This window comes from Neolamprologus brichardi, chromosome 4 (genome assembly GCF_056152115.1).
Source record: "Neolamprologus brichardi isolate AB-2024 chromosome 4, ASM5615211v1, whole genome shotgun sequence".
Lineage (NCBI taxonomy): Eukaryota > Metazoa > Chordata > Actinopteri > Cichliformes > Cichlidae > Neolamprologus > Neolamprologus brichardi.
In genome coordinates, this window is record NC_142107.1 from 25760099 (window position 1) to 25780000 (window position 19902).

The following is a 19902-nucleotide window of genomic DNA, read 5'->3' on the forward strand; positions in this document are numbered from 1 at the left end:
TGGAAATCTAAAATAAAATCAACGATTACATTTTTTCCTGTAAAACTGCAAATCTCATTTTCCCCGTTAAATTATTTTACTGTAAAGAAATATTTTATTATTTTTATATTAAAGTGCTGTTTAACCGTACATGAAAACCTTTGAGTGTTTTGTGTTACGACGCCATCCCTCCAAGCCCCGCCCCCATCAGACCTCCGCTCCACTGACATCGTCTGTCTGACGCTCACAGAAATAAGGACTCGTTATCGATGTAAACAACCACTTATGTACAAAAGAAGCAGAAACAAAGAGAACCAAAGCTTTAGATAGAAAACAACAGAACGGTCAAACTGAGGCGTTAACTGTACAATTCATAAAGTCAGAATCTTTCTGTCGTCACTTTATCTCACTTACAAATAGAAAACACCAAATTAAAGTTTCTCCTTGAGTTAGTGCTGCTCTCTCTCCGCTCATACATAAAATATAGTCTCCGTTAGTATTTTCCTATTTACACGGATGCAATATGTACACTTTAATTTTTTCAGTGTTTTTCTTCAGGCGACAGCGCAGACGGCCTCGACCCAAGAGGCCGCCCGCCTTCCAGAATCATGGATCCCAGCGACGTGCAGGCAGAAACCGTCGGTCAGTGAAACAGGAAGGTTTGCTGCAGGAGGTTGTGAGATCGGATGAGGTTAGCTTAAATCAGGGTCGAGATTCAGGACGTGCGTTTCTGCCGGGGACGGCGGTGGGATCCACGATAGAGCGCCTGACACCCAGGAAGTGGTCCTGAGAGAGCCACCGGCAGACTAGTGATGATCTAATAGTAATCTTCGCTGGGTTTCACACTTTGTACCCGCCAAAACCGCCGCTAACGTCGCCGCCTCGACAAGACCTTTAATATCAAATAAAGAGTTCTTCAACTGGAGGGAACAACGCAGATCACAGGGAGCTGCTCTGGACCTCCGAACATCTTATAGTCAAACGTTGAACGTGTTGTTGTTGGGATTCGAGACTGAGATGTCTGTGAAGGTTCTCAGTCATCCAGGTCATCGTAGTCAAAGGAGCTTGCAAAGAAAAGCGTCTGGACTTCTTTAAGTTGCTTGAAGACGTTTCACCTTCATCCGAGAAGCTTCTTCAGTTCGAGGGTCAGATGGTGGGGAGCCCAAAACTCTGGCTGATTGGGACCCACACCCAGTTCCACACCTTGGCTCAGGCGATTAGAGGATCATCAGGGGGTCCTTTTGTCCCTCTGTGGGGGGAAACTCCCACCAGGTTTATATCTGGGACTCTCCACCATTTGACCTTAGAGCTGAAGAAGCTTCTCGGATGAAGGTGAAACGTCTTCAAGTAACTTAAAGAAGTCCAGACGCTTTTTTTTCCAAACTCCTTTGAGACTGAGAGAGCACACTGGTGAATTTGGAGTCATCATCCATTGAACTTCAAATTTCTTCAGTTTAAAACTAATTTTCTTGGAAGTTGAGAGTCAAACGGCAGCGTTTCGGTTCTACTTGAATTTCTAATTTGAGTCTCCAAAAGTTGATTCTGTTCATCTGAAACGTTTCTACGTCCAGATGAACAGAATCAACTTTTGGAGATTTATTTTCCTGGATGATTGAGAATGCATCAAGACGTTCTAATTTGAGTGTTTGAATTTAAAACTTGTTTTCTGGGGAACTGAAACAAACCTGGAACTTTGTGTGGCTCTGATTTCTGACGAGTGAGAAAGACTGAACGTTCAGGCTCAGGTAGCTATCCCAGCACGCCGCCTGTTCTCCCACAGTCACCAGTAGTTTCTGCAAATCTGCAAGCCACTTTGCAGGCCACCTCAACTCCTGTTGTTCATGCCTTTACTGAAGCTGGCTTTCTTGGGTTTGCTTTGACATTTGGACTTCTTGTAAAATTTTTATCTCTCAAATAGTGAAATTCAGAGTTTGACTTAAACCTCAAATTAACTTTTCTTCAATCAGGATTTCTGTCTCATTTTTTGGGAAGCGTGTTCCTGCAAATTCAAACTTGCATCCTCGGAGCTCCACATCGGATAAAAGGTCTTGTTGAGCTGAAGACGTTTTGAAGCTCTCGTCCGGTCCAGAATCAAGTAACCTCAGTTTACGTCCTGCACGGTCAAGCTGGGACTAAAAGCATCAATTTGCCGAGTGAAAACGAGGACATCACTCAGTGCTTAAACCACCAGGCTCTTCCCAAAAGCCCGGTTTGAGTGAACGGGACTCGCAGAGGTACGAGCAGCTCTGGGCTGTGCTGAGGACTCGTTTCTGGACGGGACCGGCCTCGCTTTCATAAACAGGATGTTATGGTACAGATGGAGAATGAAGAAGTCTCACTGACCACCAGAGCTGAGCACAAAGAACGTTTTCAAACCATTTACACATTTTCAGCTGAGCCGCCCTGACGCAGCGAAGCTTCAGTCCAACAAAGAGATCGGCTCCTCAGACCGAGTCAAAGAAAAACGTGACGCAGCAGGAAAAGACTTCCAGCTCCCGAACGTCTCACATCTCCAACCTTCTGCTCAGAAACACTGAAGGAGGCTGTAAACTTGATGATTTTGTTACGTTCCCCTGAAAGGGTCGAGGCGATAAGGGAAAGCAACAAAAAGTGTCCGGATCAGAAAAAGGAGGCACGCCTCAGACTGAGACTCACGATCGAGGATTCGCCGAGAGAAGCGAGCGCAGACGTCTGGAAGTCTTTTCCTGGGAATCAGATTTTTAAAAACTCGACGTGAACTGAAGAAAGAAGAAGGCGTCAGCCTTTTGTCCTTCTGTCTCGACTCCTAAAACCTTGTGCAGGTTTTTCCTGCACACATCAGTCCTGACCCCAGAAAAAACACTCTGAAACATGACAGCGCCACACTGTGGTGAAGCAGGTCACGCTCGGCACGCCTACGGAGGCCCACAGAGGACACGTAGGACATTCACTCTGTGGGCAAAGAGCGGCGGGCGGTATACGATGGTGTAGCCGAACCAGTGAGCGACGTCAGCTCTCCGGCACGCCTGTCCAGGGTCTAACCTCTGTACCACCTGACCCGCAGGCCATTAAAGTCGAGCAGAAGGACTTCAGACGGACGTTCTTCTTCTTCGCCGTCAGGTGAGCGGCTCTTCGACTGGTAAACGTCTGCGCTCAGGCCTGGCGGTGCTCACAGCATAAAAACAACAGCTCTGTAGATTCTATTATTATTAATATTATTATTATTATTGTTGGAGTAAATATGACTGAAGTGTGATCAGCTGTACAAACACAACACAACTGAACTGAACTCTACTGAAAGCAAGAAAAGGAGTAAACAAAACCTCTGTGTGTCTCTGAGCCCTGAGGTTCGCCAAAGTGCTTCTTGACGCCATGCGCTGACCGACCGGCTTCGCTTCCCGCCACTACTCTTATTGCCGTGAACCCCGACCGCCCCGATGCGCCGAGTCAACGAAGGGAGGGCAGCTCTGTGGGGGCGGTCAGGGGTCCTTCCTTAAAGCCGATTGGTTGGTCGGTGTGACAGCAGTTAGATCCAAGCGTTGAGCGAAGAAGTGTTTCCGCCCACTTCTCTGTGTCCGTGACATCGGCATGAGCGGCTGTCACGTGATCATCAGTCCAATCAGCCAACGACCAGCAGCGTTCTTAAAGGACCAGACCCGTGTTTCCCTTCAGCTCGAAGGATTCCCGACCCTCAGAGGAGAGGTGCATTCTGGGTAAGAGAAGGAACCTGATAAACTCCGAGCACGGTGTCAAACATACGGCCTGAGGGCCAGAATCAGCTCGCCCAAAGTAAAACCTGCGGCTGGTGTGGACGCAGGTTTGTGACGCACACTGTTAATCGCCGTGAGAGCGCTGGTGGGACCTATCATCAGTTTAACCGGACAAAACGCCGCCGCACACTGAGAAACCACCACAAAGCGGGACGTTACGCCAGAGCCACCAAGACGGCTCGATTAATGAGAGATGAATTATTCAATATGAATTTAACGATGCTTGAAGAACCCTAAAATCTTCCATCGATCGTGAATCCACTTTGTTAGTTTGATGAGGATCAGAGAAGCTTATCTGTGTTTCTTTAACAAAATAGTTTAATTTGTGTAACTTCACTGGAGTTTCGCAGTTAAGCGTCACGAACAGGCTCAAACCTCCTTTTTACATCAGAACGACTGAAAATCAGAACTAATGACACGAAAAGACGTCATAAACCAGCATGAGGACAAACACGGTGGCTGCTCCTCGAGCGTAACTGGAACAGAGCCGCTCATCTTTAAGCGTCGCCGTCACTTCTGTTTTATTTCCTGCTTCTTTTATTCCTCAGGTTTTCCTCACGTCTCTACTTCGTCTGCACCTCAGCCTGATTACAGATTTGGACTTTGACCTGTCTGCGCTGCTCTAAACACACTGGTTTTACTGGTTTCATCTGCTCTCAGCTCAGACTGTAGCTGCTAGAAACCCTTTCAGTATAAGAGCCTCAGCATGAACAGAACTGAACCTAAACAGACGCCGTTCCCACGTTCAACTGAGCGACAGCCGAGAGGTGTAAAAACACGGGCGTGGTCCTTTAAACGCTGACGGGCGCTGACGTTCATCAAAGTCCTGAAACAGAAACACGAGGAGCTCTCCGGAGTCGTACGGTAGAAAACCAGCATCTACACGTCCTCGAACGCACCGCGATGACCTCACACAGTGTCCGTGGTGTGTCTGACACGGTCAGTGAATGCATCATCAGAGTCCGGTGTGTTCAGGTACAGGAATGTTCTGGAAAGCTCTGATGTGTGAGAAAGTGTCTGACTCGATGAAATGCATCCAAACTCGTATCCGGGAGTTTGGAAAACTGGACTGGGTCCACACCTGCAGCTGCTCCTCAGCCTGTGGACGCTCGTGGATCTCAGAGCTGAAGAATCCAAGATGGCTGTTAAAGAAACGCCGCCATTGTCAGCTCCGCACTTCTGCTCATTTCACGTGGTCGAGGCGCTCTGAGACCTGGAGCGTCTTTACTCTCGCCGTCTTAGGCGCTCACAGCGGCTGAAGGTCAGCCGTCAGATTGTCTGCAATCTGAGTGGTCGAGTGCCACAGGAGGAAAAGCAGGAGGCGGAGCCTGGAGTCGGAGAGCTCCCGCCTCGTGTTTGGAGTTTCTCTCTGCACGTGTGGTTTTACTCTGATTTGATTTCACATTTAAACGTTTGGCTCGATGAGCACTCGGGGGTTTCGTGCCGCGGCGCTCGGACGTCCACTAAACAGATAAACTGAGGTTTGAATTTCGGTGTTTGAGATGAGTCTGACTGCAGCTGTCGTGCTGATGCAGGACAGTTGTTGGGTTTAGGCTTCAGGGTCTGGATGGTCTGGGCTCACGAATACTCGCCTCGCGAGATCTGCTTTTTCTTTATTTTTACTTTTAATTCCTTTCAGTCCTGAAAGCTTCCTGAACGTTCCTGTGAATGAGAATTCCCAGTTTTAGGGGTAGATGGCCTCTGAGTGCAGAGCAAGGACTGCCGGTCCCTGCAAGGGTCCCAGCAGAACTCCTCTGAGGGTGTAAACGTGAAGTCTGGACCCGCAGCTCGAGTCCTCTGTAGTGTTGTTTGAGGAGGAGGAGGAGGACTGAAGCGTCCAGGCTCGGTGTCCTGTCTTCCTCTCCCTCTGCCGTCCTCAGCTCCTCCTCCTCCTCCACCTTCCTCCCTCTATGTGTCTTTGGGCTCCAGCTTGCAAGACATGTCGAACAGCAGGTTCTGGTTGTCGATCACCTGCAGCTGCCGCACGTAGGCCTTGGTCTGCAGGTGGGAGGGAGACATCTCCGTATCTATGGCTACCAGAAAAAAAAGAAACAGCTGTTAGTGATGCAGGGCTGCAGTGTGATAAAGCTGCCACCAGGGGGAGACAAACCCCACAGAGCTGCAGACTTCCTGCTTTTACTTTATTCTATTTGTAACTTTACTGTGTGTGTGTGTGTGTGTGTCTCTGTGTGTGTGTGTGTGTCTGTGTCTGTGTGTATGTGTGTGCGTCTGTGTGTGTGTCTCTGTGTGTGTGTGTGTGTCTCTGTGTGTGTGTGTGCGTGCGTGCGTGTATGTGTGTGCGTGTGTGTGTGTGTCTGTGTGTGTGTGCGTGTGTCTCTGTGTGTGTGTGTGTGTGTCTGTGTGTGTTACCTAGCTGGCTGCTCCTGTATCGTCTGATGTTCCTCACCATCTCGGCCACTTTGTGCTGCAGACAGAGGGGGAGGAGTCAGTTCCTGTCTGTGATTAATGGATGCCTGCAGTGTGATGCAGTGTGGACACTGTGGGCTCTGCTGAGAGTATCAGCATGTTAACGTGTTTATTTCAACACAGAGTCTATGGGACTCTGCCTCTGCTGGACGTCAGAGGAACTGCAGTTTTAGTGCTTCCTGTTTCAGGCTGACAAACAGGAAGTGAGAGTGTTTGAGTGAAGAAGAATTGCAGCGGCTGTAACTGTTATTTCCTCTTCATCACAGCAAACAACTTCATGCATATGTATCAAACTCGAGGCGAGCAGGCCACCTCTGGCCCGGCGTACATTTATGTCCGGCCCGCGAGATCATTGCATATAGATTTATTATTATTGATATTCATGTCCCGGCGATATGAAACGCTGAAACACACAAACTACAGATCTGATGATGCTGCACTTCACTATGCTCGCCGAGCGCTAGACTACCTGGGAACGTTAATCAAGTCAAGCTTCTGTTGATGTACAACCCTACTGTAACGTTACTGTGAAGCTAGCCCCTCCCACTGGAGATCAGAAATCAGAGCCTTTCATGGTACAAGTACATGGATACTGATAAACCCAACAAAACGCTGAATAGTCTCAGGAGCTCTGAAAGAAAAGTGTCAGGACTTCTTTAAGTTTCCCTGAAAAAGTTTCATCTGAGAAGCTTCTTCAGTTCTAAGAGCAACGGGTGGAGCGTCCCCAAGAGGGTCATGGGCCCCTATTGAACCTAATCACATGAGTCAAGGTGTGGACAGAGGTGTGGGTCACAATCAGTTTCAGGTGAAAAGGACACAAATTGTATTTAGTTTTTCTTTGCAGCACATTCATATTTCTAACTTCTCTAATTTTGACTGGACCAAAATATTTAAAGTTTAAGTTTATTTATTCTGGAATAATATTCGTCTGTTTTTATTCGTATTTATCTTCAAAAACATTTCATTTTAGTTCAATAAATGTTTATCCTGTTCGTCCCGCGACCGAAAGCATCTGAATCACAACATTTAAACTCTGAGCTGGTTTTCAGGTGCGAGCGTGACGCCACTCACCATCTTCTCAAAGTTGACGAGATCACCGTGAAACGTTTTGCAGCTCTCGTGAAGAAACGTCAAGTCTGGCAGGAAAAAACGAGACGTCAGCCGGCGAGTCGAGGACACAAACACACAATCAGTGATACACACAACGATCAGTGATACGTGTTTTTAAAGCAACATATTAACAAAGGAGAGAAAAACAAAACCAATAACATGAAACCTGATTAAGGAGATAACAGAAGATACAAAAATGAAAGAACAAACGACCAAAACACAGAAACCGGGACAGCGATCGATCACGTGTTAATGTGCAGCGCTGTCATCACCACAGGGGGGCGCCGAGGGAAACCAAAAATATCAGCTGTAATCCCAGATTCCTGATTTTAACTCCATCTATGGTTCTGTTACCATGGAGACAGAGAGCTAAAGGCAGCACACACACTTCAAAGAGTCGTCTTCTTCGTTGGTTCTGAGGTCGTCCTCGCTCCAGTTTTTCTTTCTTTCATCTCGTTTAACTTTTTTACTTCTTAAAACACACAGTGAAGACATGCTGTGTGTGTGTGTGTGTGTGTCTGTGTGTGTGTGTGTCTGTGTGTGTGTGTGTCTGTGTGTGTGTCTGTGTGTGTGTGTGTGTGTGTGTGTCTGTGTGTCTGTGTGTGTCTGTGTGTGTGTGTGTGTGTGTGTGTGTCTGTGTGCGTGTGTGTGTGTGTGTGTCTGTGTGTGTGTGTGTGTGTGTGTCTGTGTGTGTCTGTGTGTGTGTGTGTGTGTGTGTGTGTGTGTCTGTGTGTGTGTGTGTCTGTGTGTCTGTGTGTGTGTGTGTGTGTGTGTGTCTGTGTGTGTGTGTGTGTGTCTGTGTGTGTGTGTGTGTGTGTCTGTGTGTGTGTCTGTGTGTGTGTGTGTGTGTCTGTGTGTCTGTGTGTGTGTGTGTGTGTGTGTGTCTGTGTGTGTGTGTGTCTGTGTGTCTGTGTGTGTGTGTGTGTGTGTGTGTCTGTGTGTGTGTGTGTGTGTGTGTGTGTCTGTGTGTGTGTGTGTGTGTGTGTGTCTGTGTGTGTGTGTGTGTGTCTGTGTGTGTGTGTGTGTGTGTCTGTGTGTGTGAGTGTGTGTGTGTCTGTGTGTGTGTGTGTGTGTGTGTCTGTGTGTGTGAGTGTCTGTGTGTGTGTCTGTGTGTGTGTGTGTGTGTGTGTGTGTGTCTGTGTGTGTGTGTATATGTCTGTGTGTGTCTGTGTGTGTGTGTGTGTGTGTCTGTGTGTGTGAGTGTGTGTGTGTCTGTGTGTGTGTGTGTGTGTGTCTGTGTGTGTGTGTGTGTGTGTGTCTGTGTGTGTGAGTGTGTGTGTGTCTGTGTGTGTGTGTGTGTGTGTCTGTGTGTGTGTCTGTGTGTGTGTGTGTGTGAGTGTGTGTGTGTCTGTGTGTCTGTGTGTGTCTGTGTGTGTGTCTGTGTGTGTCTGTGTGTGTGTGTGTGTGTGTGTGGCAGGTTAAGCAGCACAGAGCTGATTAGCCAAAGGTGCTAATTAGCGAGGTGCAGCTAGCCGCTCACAGCTGGAGGCGTGCGAGTCTCAGAGGACCAATCAGAGCGATTTATGGACGATCGATGAGTGAGCTGGTGGACCTGCTGTGTTTACCTCGCGCTGATGTTTCCAGGAGAAAGCTGCAGCGAGTTTCATCAGCAGAGGGAAACAAACCAAACTGAACACTAAAGAAGAAAAGCGTCTCCGGGGTTTCTGCACCTCCATTAAAAATAGTTTTATATCTCGGAGTCCTCGCTGAGTCCGAGAACGGGAATACTGAAGACTTCCAGAAGGTTTGACCTCCTGATTTTCAGCTTTCTTCAGTTTCATAGATTCAGCCTGTAGTGATTCATCAGTAGTTAGCTCAGCGCTACTGAAGCAGACGCTGCTGCCACGCCTGTAACGTGCTGATGTCGGCGTGCAGGCTCACCTTTGAGCAGCAGAGGAGTGAAGGGGATCAGCGGAGGCCTCAGGCTGGTGATCAGGTCTCTGTAGGACTTGTGGTTCCTGGACGGGTCCTGTGGGACAGCGTGACGGTCAGAGCGCCATCGTTCTGACTCGGGTCAGAAAGCATTAGAGATAAAAACGTGTGACTCACCGCGATGCTTTCAAACTGCTGAAACTGCTTCCTGAACTTCCCCGGCAGACCCTGCAAAGAGAGGACAGTGACACACTGACGGACACACGGACACACATTTATCAGCACCACGAGTGAAACACGGACAAACGGCAGAAGGCGCTACAAAGTTTCCTAATGAGTGCTAACAGGACGTTGCTGGTTGTAGTGGGAAGGCACAACTTTTCCACCGCTTCGCAAACGGTTGCAGAAAAGTTGGAGTCCTTCGTGTAAAGCACAGCAACCACTCGCTAGCCGCTCTGCAAACATGTTACCAAAGCAACCGGAGGTTACCACAGGGTCACCGTGGTAACCTCTGGTTGCAATCAATCGTCACGTTGCAGAGGTCTGCCTGTAAAGTGTTTCCTGCAGCGCCCCCTTCAGGTCTGCGCAGCTCCAACACCTCTGCTGGAGGACACACGGCGTCCTACCTCCCAGGTGAGCCTCAGCCTGCTGACGGCCGGGTTGTCCAGACCCAGAACCACGGCGAGGAAGGACAGCAGGTCCTGCTGCTGCTTACAGCTGAAACACAGAAGAAGACGCTCATCTTTAAACCACAGAAGAAGAAGAGCGGACTGCCTCGTGATCTCAGGGAGCGCCGCCCCTCTCCTGAGTCCCCTCATTAACTCAGCTTTGTGCGTGTGCGCGGCGTGTTCGTGCGTGGACTCACAGCGCTGCGATCTTGATGAACTTGCGGAGCAGCTGGATCCTCTTCGGCAGCGACTGACACTGCAGGATCTCCGTGGCGACCCAGTGCTGCACCTCGCTGCACCGCTGCAGTACCAGCTCCAGGTTCAGGGGGCGCCAGCGCGACTGCTCTCCGTGGAACACGTAACACACGAACTCCACCTGCAGGAGACACCAACGAAGAAGACGTGCGTTCGTTTGTGGGCTGGAGCTGCGTCACTGAGACAGAACAGCCGTCAAACCCTGCGGCGCACTCTGACCTCGTGCACGCAGCTGAAGAGCTCCCAGTCGAACACCACCAGCTGATTGGCCACCTCCTCTGCCGACATGTCGTGGAGTTTACTGTCGCCCGGCGTCCAGTGGATCTCCTCAGGAAGAGGAAGCTGAGGAAACAGGAAATGATCTCATCAGAATCCCAGAAGATGTGAGAGAGGGAGTGAGACCGCAAGCTGCTACTGCGTCCTGATTGGTCGGTTAGACATCAGGTGATAGCAGCAAAGTTAAAGCTCTGCAGAAACCCTAACCCACAGGAATCAGGTGCACGTGTGCAGCTGGATGCATGTTTGGGTAACCTTTGTTTCAATGACAACCACGAACCAATCAGATCCTCACCAGCGAGTCGAGCTCGGAGGGTTCGCAGGCGAACAGGTGAGTGTTGACTCCCAGCGTGGTGAAGACGGCCTCGTCGCTGGGACGAAACACGGCTTTCTCTGCACACACAACACAGCCGTTAATAACACACAGAGCTGTGTGTGTGTGTGTGTGTGTGCGTGTGTGTGTGCGTGTGTGTGCGTGTGTGCGCGTGTGTGTGTGCGTGTGTGTGCGTGTGTGCGCGTGTGTGTGCGTGTGTGTGTGTGTGCGCGCGTGTGTGTGTGTGTGCACGTGTGTGTGTGTGTGTGCGTGTGTGTGTGTGTGCAGACCTCCGGCTGACGTCACAGCCACCAGTATGAGGTTTCCCGGCAGGACTGGCTGGTCTTCGCTGTACTGGAGCTTCTCTTTGACCAGAGCCAGAATCTCTCCGACCCGGCAGGACAGACGGCTCCTGATGGTGACGTAGGAATGATCCGGAGTGTACACCCTGCAGAAGACTGCACACACACACACACACACACACACACACACACACGCGCACACACACACACACACACACACCTGTCAGCTGCAGCTGAACCACCATGGTGTCAGCGAGTCCTCTAAATCAAATAAAATGTGTAAATGTGATCATTTTGCCCTCGTAAGAAATGTTCTCAGCCCGAGCTGCTCTCAGGATTTTGTCTTTTCTGTCAGACCTCTGAAGATTAACCAGAGTCGACCTGGTGATCGCCTGCTGAGCGCGCTGAATCTGCAACTCCTCATCTTCAGGAAGGGCAAGTTCTTTCTTCATGAAGTTCCTAATGAAGGCCATCATATCGTTCCCCTCAGCACCTTCTTTATCTCCATACATACGGAGATTGTTCCTCTTCCTTCAGGTCCGTGACTTTGGTCTGGAGAGTTTTCTGCTGTTAGCGCATCTCTCAGGTTCTTCTGCTTCAGTTAACCTCGTGGTATGATGACAGATATCCACACCAGTGGACACTTCAGCACAACAACGACCCGAAACAAACGTGGTGAATAAACGGTTAGCAGACAACACTCTCAACACTTCTCAAACCAACTGAGAGTCTGTGGAGGGAGCAAAGATCAGGGTGATGGCAGGAACCTCCAAACTGAAGGATTTGGAGCTCATTGCAGAAGACGAGTGGACAAAAACACCTGTGGAGCAGAAAGCTGCTCTGCAACAACAGGAAGCGTTTGACTGCTGTAACAGCCAATAAAGGTTTTTCTACTGATCACTGAGAGGAGTGTGAATAATTCTGGACATGACACTTTATAAAAAAGCTGATCATTTTTCCCACAATGATGCTTCTTGTACGTCCTCTTCTCATCTTTCAGGAGACACTTGTGTCATTTTGTATCGTTGGGACTTGTTTTATACGTCAAATTACATTAAAAACTCTACAAATAAAAAAACAACTTGCTGGTTGAAGAAAAGTAACTTTACGTCAAAATTTGCCAGAAGTATAAATCATTATGGGCTGCAAATAAACCTGACTGCAGGACACACACAGACAGACACACACACAGACACACAGACAGACACACACACACACAGACAGACACACACACACACAGACAGACACACACACACACACACAGACACACACACAGACACACGCAGCACCCTGCTGTTTTTGCTCTCCTGATGCTGTGTGTGTGTCTGTGTGTTCTGGGTGTGTCTGTGTGATTTGTTTATCCCACAGACTGCAGGTGTATTTGCATTCAAACTCTGTGTTTACAGATTACACCACGTGTGTGTTTGTGCGTGTCGTACTCTCGTCGGAGCCTCTGAAGGCCTCTCTGGGCTGCAGGCAGGCGTCGATGCGTCTGAAGTGTCTGAACAGAGGGCGGACCTGCTTCTTCCTGCTCTCCTTCTCCTCGTCAGAGCTGCTCGCAGAGCAAACACACGTCCAAACAGTAATTACATACAAACTGAGAGTAATTCACACAAAATATAACAAATCAATAAAATCAATATTACAGTAAATATTTAACAGAGTATGTTAATGATTAATAAAAAGTGTTTCATTGTTTGAGCTGAGAGAGTGCGATCAATAGAAACATTAATGATCAATAATAAGAGCTGTGTGGGTCACGATGCAGCGCCGCAGTAACAAACAAACCTTTAAGAACACGTCAGGAAAACTCGTGAACGTCAACATCCAGAAATCAACACATGATGAGCTGTGTGCAGACTGTACACAGATTACTGCGCTCTGATTGGTCAGGTTTAGGTCACACGGGGCTGGAGACCAGCCTGTGACCCTGCATGACACTGGCTGCAAACACGCACCTGAAAACCCCGTGTGACCGATTCAGACGCACAAAGTGTGTATGGAAGTTTGCACCTGCTGACTACACTGTGTGTGTTACTGTGTGTGTGTTACTGTGTGTGTTACTGTGTGTGTTACTGTGTGTGTTACTGTGTGTGTGTGTTACTGTGTGTGTGTGTTACTGTGTGTGTGTGTTACTGTGTGTGTGTTACTGTGTGTGTGTGTTACTGTGTGTGTGTGTTACTGTGTGTGTTACTGTGTGTGTGTGTTACTGTGTGTGTGTGTTACTGTGTGTGTGTTACTGTGTGTGTGTGTTACTGTGTGTGTTACTGTGTGTGTGTGTTACTGTGTGTGTGTGTTACTGTGTGTGTTACTGTGTGTGTGTTACTGTGTGTGTGTGTTACTGTGTGTGTGTGTTACTGTGTGTGTTACTGTGTGTGTGTTACTGTGTGTGTGTGTTACTGTGTGTGTTACTGTGTGTGTGTTACTGTGTGTGTGTGTTACTGTGTGTGTTACTGTGTGTGTGTTACTGTGTGTGTGTGTTACTGTGTGTGTTACTGTGTGTGTTACTGTGTGTGTTACTGTGTGTGTGTTACTGTGTGTGTGTGTTACTGTGTGTGTTACTGTGTGTGTTACTGTGTGTGTGTTACTGTGTGTGTGTGTTACTGTGTGTGTGTGTTACTGTGTGTGTTACTGTGTGTGTGTTACTGTGTGTGTGTGTTACTGTGTGTGTGTGTTACTGTGTGTGTTACTGTGTGTGTGTTACTGTGTGTGTGTGTTACTGTGTGTGTGTGTTACTGTGTGTGTTACTGTGTGTGTGTTACTGTGTGTGTGTGTTACTGTGTGTGTTACTGTGTGTGTGTTACTGTGTGTGTGTGTTACTGTGTGTGTTACTGTGTGTGTGTTACTGTGTGTGTGTGTTACTGTGTGTGTTACTGTGTGTGTTACTGTGTGTGTTACTGTGTGTGTTACTGTGTGTGTGTTACTGTGTGTGTCTTACGGGCAGTGTAAGATCTCGGTCCATCGCTGCAGTTTGAGGACGTCCTCCACCAGCTCAGGATACCGGGCCAACTCCTGTACGGCACACATGTACAGCTCCTGCACACACACACACAGACACACACACATGCAGACACACACACAGACACACACACACACACACACACATGCAGACACACACACAGACACACACACACGCACACACACACACACACATTTCAGATCCAGACAGTCCCAGCAGTGATTATGAAAAATAAGTATTAAAATAAAAAACGGATGTTTGTGCATCGACCACCATGATCAGTCTTCACGCTGACAGTGGGAGGAGTCACAGGTGAGAAACATGCAGGTGGGAGCAGATCTGCAGCTTTTTAACATTATTTATTATTATTATTGTTTTTCCAGAAATTTGGATCCAACCTGCAGGAACCACTCAGGGCTGAGATACTGCATGTGTGTGTGTGTGTCTGCGTGTGTGTGTGTGTGTGTGTGTGTGTGTGTGTTAGGGCTGCCACGATTAGTCGACTATCAGAATCGTCGACGACTGATTTAATAGTCGACGCGTCGTTTGAAGCTTTGTAAGATCACAAAAGACGCAGGAATAAGTAGTAGGATTTAAGAGTGTAATAACGGACTGAAACAGAAGATGGCAGCACTGCATGTACAAGGATGCCAGCTGCCGTTAAACCCCGAAGAAGAAGAAGCTGTGTCCCAGAATTCATAGCGCAGCCCAGCTCAGTTTCCAACCATGGCGGCAGCTAGTTAGTTTTAATATTACTCTTATTATTCTTTCTGGGTAACAAAATAAACGTTTAACATATTTTCAGGCGAGAATGTAGCTGTGTAAACCTCAAATATCTGCTCAGTTTATCAAGACACCACATATTTTCAAAAGCGCTCCGACGTTTTCGGAGACGTCTGTTACCCACTAGCTCGATAGCTAGCCGGGGGCTAGGCTAACTAGAGCCGTGACAACACCGGACTCCCGCAAATCGTTTTCAAACCCACCGCCGTCTTTCGCTACTCAGGTTAAACATGATATATAAGTCACTTAGATAACTTAAAAATGTTATTGTTTGGCTTTTTTCAGTATTTTATTTGTTCCTGAGTAAATCGGTTTGGCTGAGATTAAAGTTATAGTTTTTACACAGCTGAATAAACATCAAGCAGACAGCTGATTATCAGAAGTGTGAGATGCTCGAGAATTTACTCCGGTGTCCTGTTATATTTTAGATAGCAAGGAGTTTATTAAACTTCACCGAAACAATCTGCAAATGTCATTAAAATTTAATAAACTATCATCTTGTCTTTATTTTTAGTTAGCACATACCTGAAACACTTAAAGCTGTAAGCTAATGATAGTTATATAAGAGCAGATGCTGCTGGTGCAATAATCTATGTTTTACGTCCAATGGATGATGATCTGATTAGTCGACTAATCACAAAAATAATTGGTGACTAGTCGACTATCAAAATAATCGTTTGTGGCAGCCCTAGTGTGTGCGTGTGTCTGCGTGTGTGTGTGTGTGTGTGTGTGTGTGTAACCTTGGGGAAGCTGTTGCTGCGCTCGCCCTCCTCCTGCAGCAGCTCTCTGTAGGTGTCCAGGTATCGAAACGCCACCGTCAGCACCGCCTGCTTCCTCTCTGCTCCGTCCATCGCTCCCTCCATCTCTCCGTCCCTCTCCCCCCCTCTTCCTCTCCCTCCTCCCTCTCTCCTCCACCCCTCCGCCTCCCCCTCCTTCCCTCCTCCATCTCCCTCCAGGCTGAATCTGGAAAAGTCGAGTTAAGGAGGAAACGGATTTGTGGCGTTCGCCTGAAGCTTCGCTCTGAAACCAAATCTTACAGCTGTGATTGTTGTTGTCATCACAAACAAACAGCACAAACCTATAATCAGCTGTTTCAGCTTCACAGAGCTGCAGCTTGGAGACGCCACCATGATGACCCACATATCACCACACACACATCTGCCTCACACAGACTTTTCCTCTCCTCTGATTGGCCGATGATGCTGCTTTTTGTTTTTTTATCCTCTTCATGAAAACAGAACTACAGTTCCCATGATCCCCTGGGAATGCACACAGGAAGTGCAGAGCTGAGAAAAGTTAAGCTGTGAGTGACGCTCGCGTTCGTGGTGAATCATCACGACTGTTCAACGCGGCGAGACGGAAGGCCTGACGAGCGGCTGATCACGGATCTGTCCACGAAGAAGGCTAAATGTGCCCGGCCCCCCATCTGATCCCTTCACCCCTTCCTGAACAAGTCCCTGAACGTCTCGTGTTCTTGAACATGGAGCTCTCTCTCCGCCTGTCCTTCCCACATCCCCCTCTGCTCCTCTTCCTCTCAGCTCTTCATCGCTCTCTGTGGCAGATCTGTGACTGCAGCAGAAATCTGCTTTTCTCCACTGTGAGTGTCGAGCTGCTGCACCAATCGTTAAACGTTTTTGGGTCAGAGGACGAAGAGCTGACGGTAAAGATGAGAGCGTCCTGCTCAGCTGATCTGAGATCAGTTTCAGGTCTGAGTCTTGTTCCTGTTGGATGCTACTGAGCGCGCTCAGTGGCTGAGGAGATTGAGGCAGTTCAGTCGGTGATGACGGTCTCTTCCTGTGTGTACGCCCACGGGTTTTCAGGACTTCCTGTTCTGAGCGCTGACCGTTAACCTGCTGAAGCGTGATTGGTCCGCAGCACTCGAGGCGTAGGTTTTGTCCTCTGGTGACAGAATCACAGCTGATATCTGTAAAGGCGTCGCAGCACGATTCGTCCGTTCCTGGGATCTACAAACTCAAAGGCGTGGTGATCAAACCGCTGAGGTCAGAGGTCATTATGGGTAAAACAATGACATCATGGAGGCTTCATGGAAGTCTGCCAGCCAGGTTTGGTTTTTCCACTGAAGCAGAAAACTTCCCATTCCCGTCACTGGAATGCCAACAACTTGGGAACGCTGCAGAAACGAAACAAAACAACACCGGAGCTGTTCAGACACAAACCTGCAGAACCCGCAGCAGATAACGCTGCGAGGCGACAGCCAGGCACGCATGCCTGCGAGCGCGTGAAGGATACTGGTGCAGCAGGACCTGCTGGAGCCTGTCCGCCGCCAGGAAGATGGGATGTGTCAACATAAAGTCATCCAGGAGCGTTTCTGCACAGAGACACAAACACACAGAGATTATCTGTAAGGACTGTCCCTGAACACAACACAGGCCTGCAGCCAGGAGAGAAGCACGACATCTGCACACACGCAAACACGCCCCGACCAACGCCACGACGGGGCGGGGCTGAGGGAAACGGGTTTGAGCTAGACGCCGTGTGCAGCAATGCTAATCCAGAGGAACTCTCAGGAGTCGCCCCCTGCTGGGCGTCAGACAGATCGCAGGTTTAAGGCATCAATGTTTTAGACCTGCGTCCAGCTTTTATGGACCGCTGCATTTTTAACAGGGGATGACATCACGAGTTGACGTAACCAATGAGTGTTCTTATCATTTTCATCAACAAACGTTTTTTCCAAACAAAAACAACAATAAATAATAAAAACATAAAGGGAAACACAGCGATGACAACCAGATCCAATCAGAGACACAGGTTTGGAAGTGATCCAATCAGAGGTGATCTGGTTGTCCAGTCAGTTAGACGTGCTGGTGATCTGTCTGCGCACACATGTCATACGTGCAGAGCTAAAAGCGACCGCTTTACATTTATGTTTCTTTACTTGTTTCTGAAATATTTCGACTGCTTCGAACCGTCACACGTTGCACAGATGGAGCCGACGGCTGCAGAGGCGCATATGAAACTCTGCTGCAGAACTCTGATAATAATCATAATGTCATCACGCTCACTTTGATTTATTGAGCTGGAAGAAACACAGACGTGGATATTTTTATTATCTGTGACACTCGTGTGTGCGTGTGTGTGAAACATACATATGAATAAATCTTTATGTCTGGTTTCTGAGCGAGCCGCTCTGAGGCGAACACGTCCTCGTGGCCTACATTTAGCTCGTCTCCAGTCTGCTGCACAGAGATTGTAGTACACGCACACGCACACACACACACACACGCACACACAGAAAAGGAGGGTGTGTGTGTGAGTGTGGAGGTGAAGCAGCTGCTGTAGTTACAGCTGTAATTAAAGCTGCTGAAACAGCCAAAACCTGTGGTCACATCTCCAAAAATACACTGCTGTGTGTGTGACAAGCATGCTGCAGTGGGCGTGGCCTGTGGCGATCCGCCTCTCTGCAGGCGGTTGCCATAGCGACACCACGTTGTCGACCGTGGGAGGATGAAGAGGGAAATGTGAGAGAAGAAAAAAAACGAAACAGGATGAGAGCTTCATGCTTACTACTGATCACCGATCAATAATCCACCGATGATGAAGTTTGACTGAAGTAATCAGCTGCAGTCAAAGTACTAACAGGATACTCCATGTAACACGTCAGCTCAAACATAATGTCCATTTTTAATTCATTAATTGATTTTTTAATGTGAAATAAGCTTCCAGATGTTTCCAGAGCCAAACATCGAGAATAAAACAAGAACTTATTTCAGTGATTCTCAGAGTATCTGAAACTCATTTGCATTAAAACATTGATGACAGTGGGCAAACAGGAAGCACACTGATGGGCAGCCAATCAGAGGAGAGTTTGGTGAAGAGGAGGAGGAGCAAGAACAGCTTGTTTCAGACAGAAGAAATTAACACAGAGCTGATCCGAGTTCAGTTTATTCAGTTCCAGTTTGTAACGCCCTGGCCCCGCCTCTATAACAGCTGTATGTCCCAGATTTAGGGGGGGGGGGGGGGGGGGGGGGTGGAGCTTATCTTTCATGTCAGCTGACACACACATAAATGAGTTTTTACACGGGACACACGGCAGTGCCGCACCGAAGCTGAAACCTGTACTCATTACTCTGATTATTCAACGGCGTGGAGCATGTGCAGCGCAGATCACGGGGTAGCAGAGCGATGGCGAGAACACAGAGAGTGTGAACGTGGGAGGCGAGCGAGAGAGAGCAGCCGAACCCAAACGCCCACAGGAGAGAGAGAGAGAGAGAGGTGGCGAGAGAGAGAGGACAGAAATCACAGCGTCGAGGATGAAACGGTGACGGCACGAAACGATATGTGTTCGACAAAATGACTGCAGAGGTGCAGCAATGACTGTGCACCTTCATCCATCCATCCAACCAACATCCATCCATCATCCAACCGACCAACAGCCATCCATTCATCCATCATCCATCCATCATCTATCCAACCAACATCCATCCAACCAACATCCAACCAACAGCCATCCATCATCCAACCGACCAACATCCATCCATCATATATCCAACCAACATCCATCCAACCATCAACCAACCAACATCCATCCAACCATCAACCAACCAACATCCATCCGACTATCATCCAACCAACATCCATCATCCTTCCAACCAACATCCATCCGACTATCAACCAACCAACATCCATAATCCATCCAACCAAAATCCATCATCCTTCCAACCAACATCCATCCGACTATCATCCAACCAACATCCATAATCCATCCAACCAACATCCATCATCCTTCCAACCAACATCCAACCAACATCCATCCGACTATCATCCAACCAACATAAATCATCCTTCCAACCAACATCCATCTGACTATCATCCAACCAACATCCATCATCCTTCCAACCAGCATCCATCCAACCAACATCCATCATCCTTCCAACCAACATCCATCCGACTATCAACCAACCAACATCCATAATCCATCCAACCAAAATCCATCATCCTTCCAACCAACATCCATCCGACTATCATCCAACCAACATCCATAATCCATCCAACCAACATCCATCATCCTTCCAACCAACATCCAACCAACATCCATCCGACTATCATCCAACCAACATCCATCATCCTTCCAACCAACATCCATCTGACTATCATCCAACCAACATCCATCATCCTTCCAACCAGCATCCATCCAACCAACATCCATCATCCTTCCAACCAACATCCATCTGACTATCATCCAACCAAC

At 48.2% G+C, this 19902-nt stretch overlaps 1 protein-coding gene across 1 annotated transcript in view; it reads right to left on the reverse strand.

The window, feature by feature from the left end:
- Positions 1–1334: 1334 nt before the first annotated feature.
- rapgefl1 (Rap guanine nucleotide exchange factor (GEF)-like 1) overlaps positions 1335–19902 on the reverse strand; it is a 29414-nt gene continuing 10846 nt past the window's right edge. The window contains exons 3-16 of the mRNA XM_087840195.1: positions 16944–17022; positions 15434–15656; positions 13890–13987; positions 12391–12503; positions 10940–11107; positions 10632–10729; positions 10280–10402; positions 10003–10181; positions 9764–9854; positions 9315–9365; positions 9147–9234; positions 7227–7291; positions 6099–6153; positions 1335–5761 (exon numbers count right to left, since the gene is read on the reverse strand). Of these exons, the coding sequence (XP_087696321.1) occupies positions 5637–5761; positions 6099–6153; positions 7227–7291; positions 9147–9234; positions 9315–9365; positions 9764–9854; positions 10003–10181; positions 10280–10402; positions 10632–10729; positions 10940–11107; positions 12391–12503; positions 13890–13987; positions 15434–15656; positions 16944–17022 (1556 nt within the window). The 3' untranslated portion in view covers positions 1335–5636. The remainder of the gene's footprint in view (positions 5762–6098; positions 6154–7226; positions 7292–9146; positions 9235–9314; positions 9366–9763; positions 9855–10002; positions 10182–10279; positions 10403–10631; positions 10730–10939; positions 11108–12390; positions 12504–13889; positions 13988–15433; positions 15657–16943; positions 17023–19902) is intronic.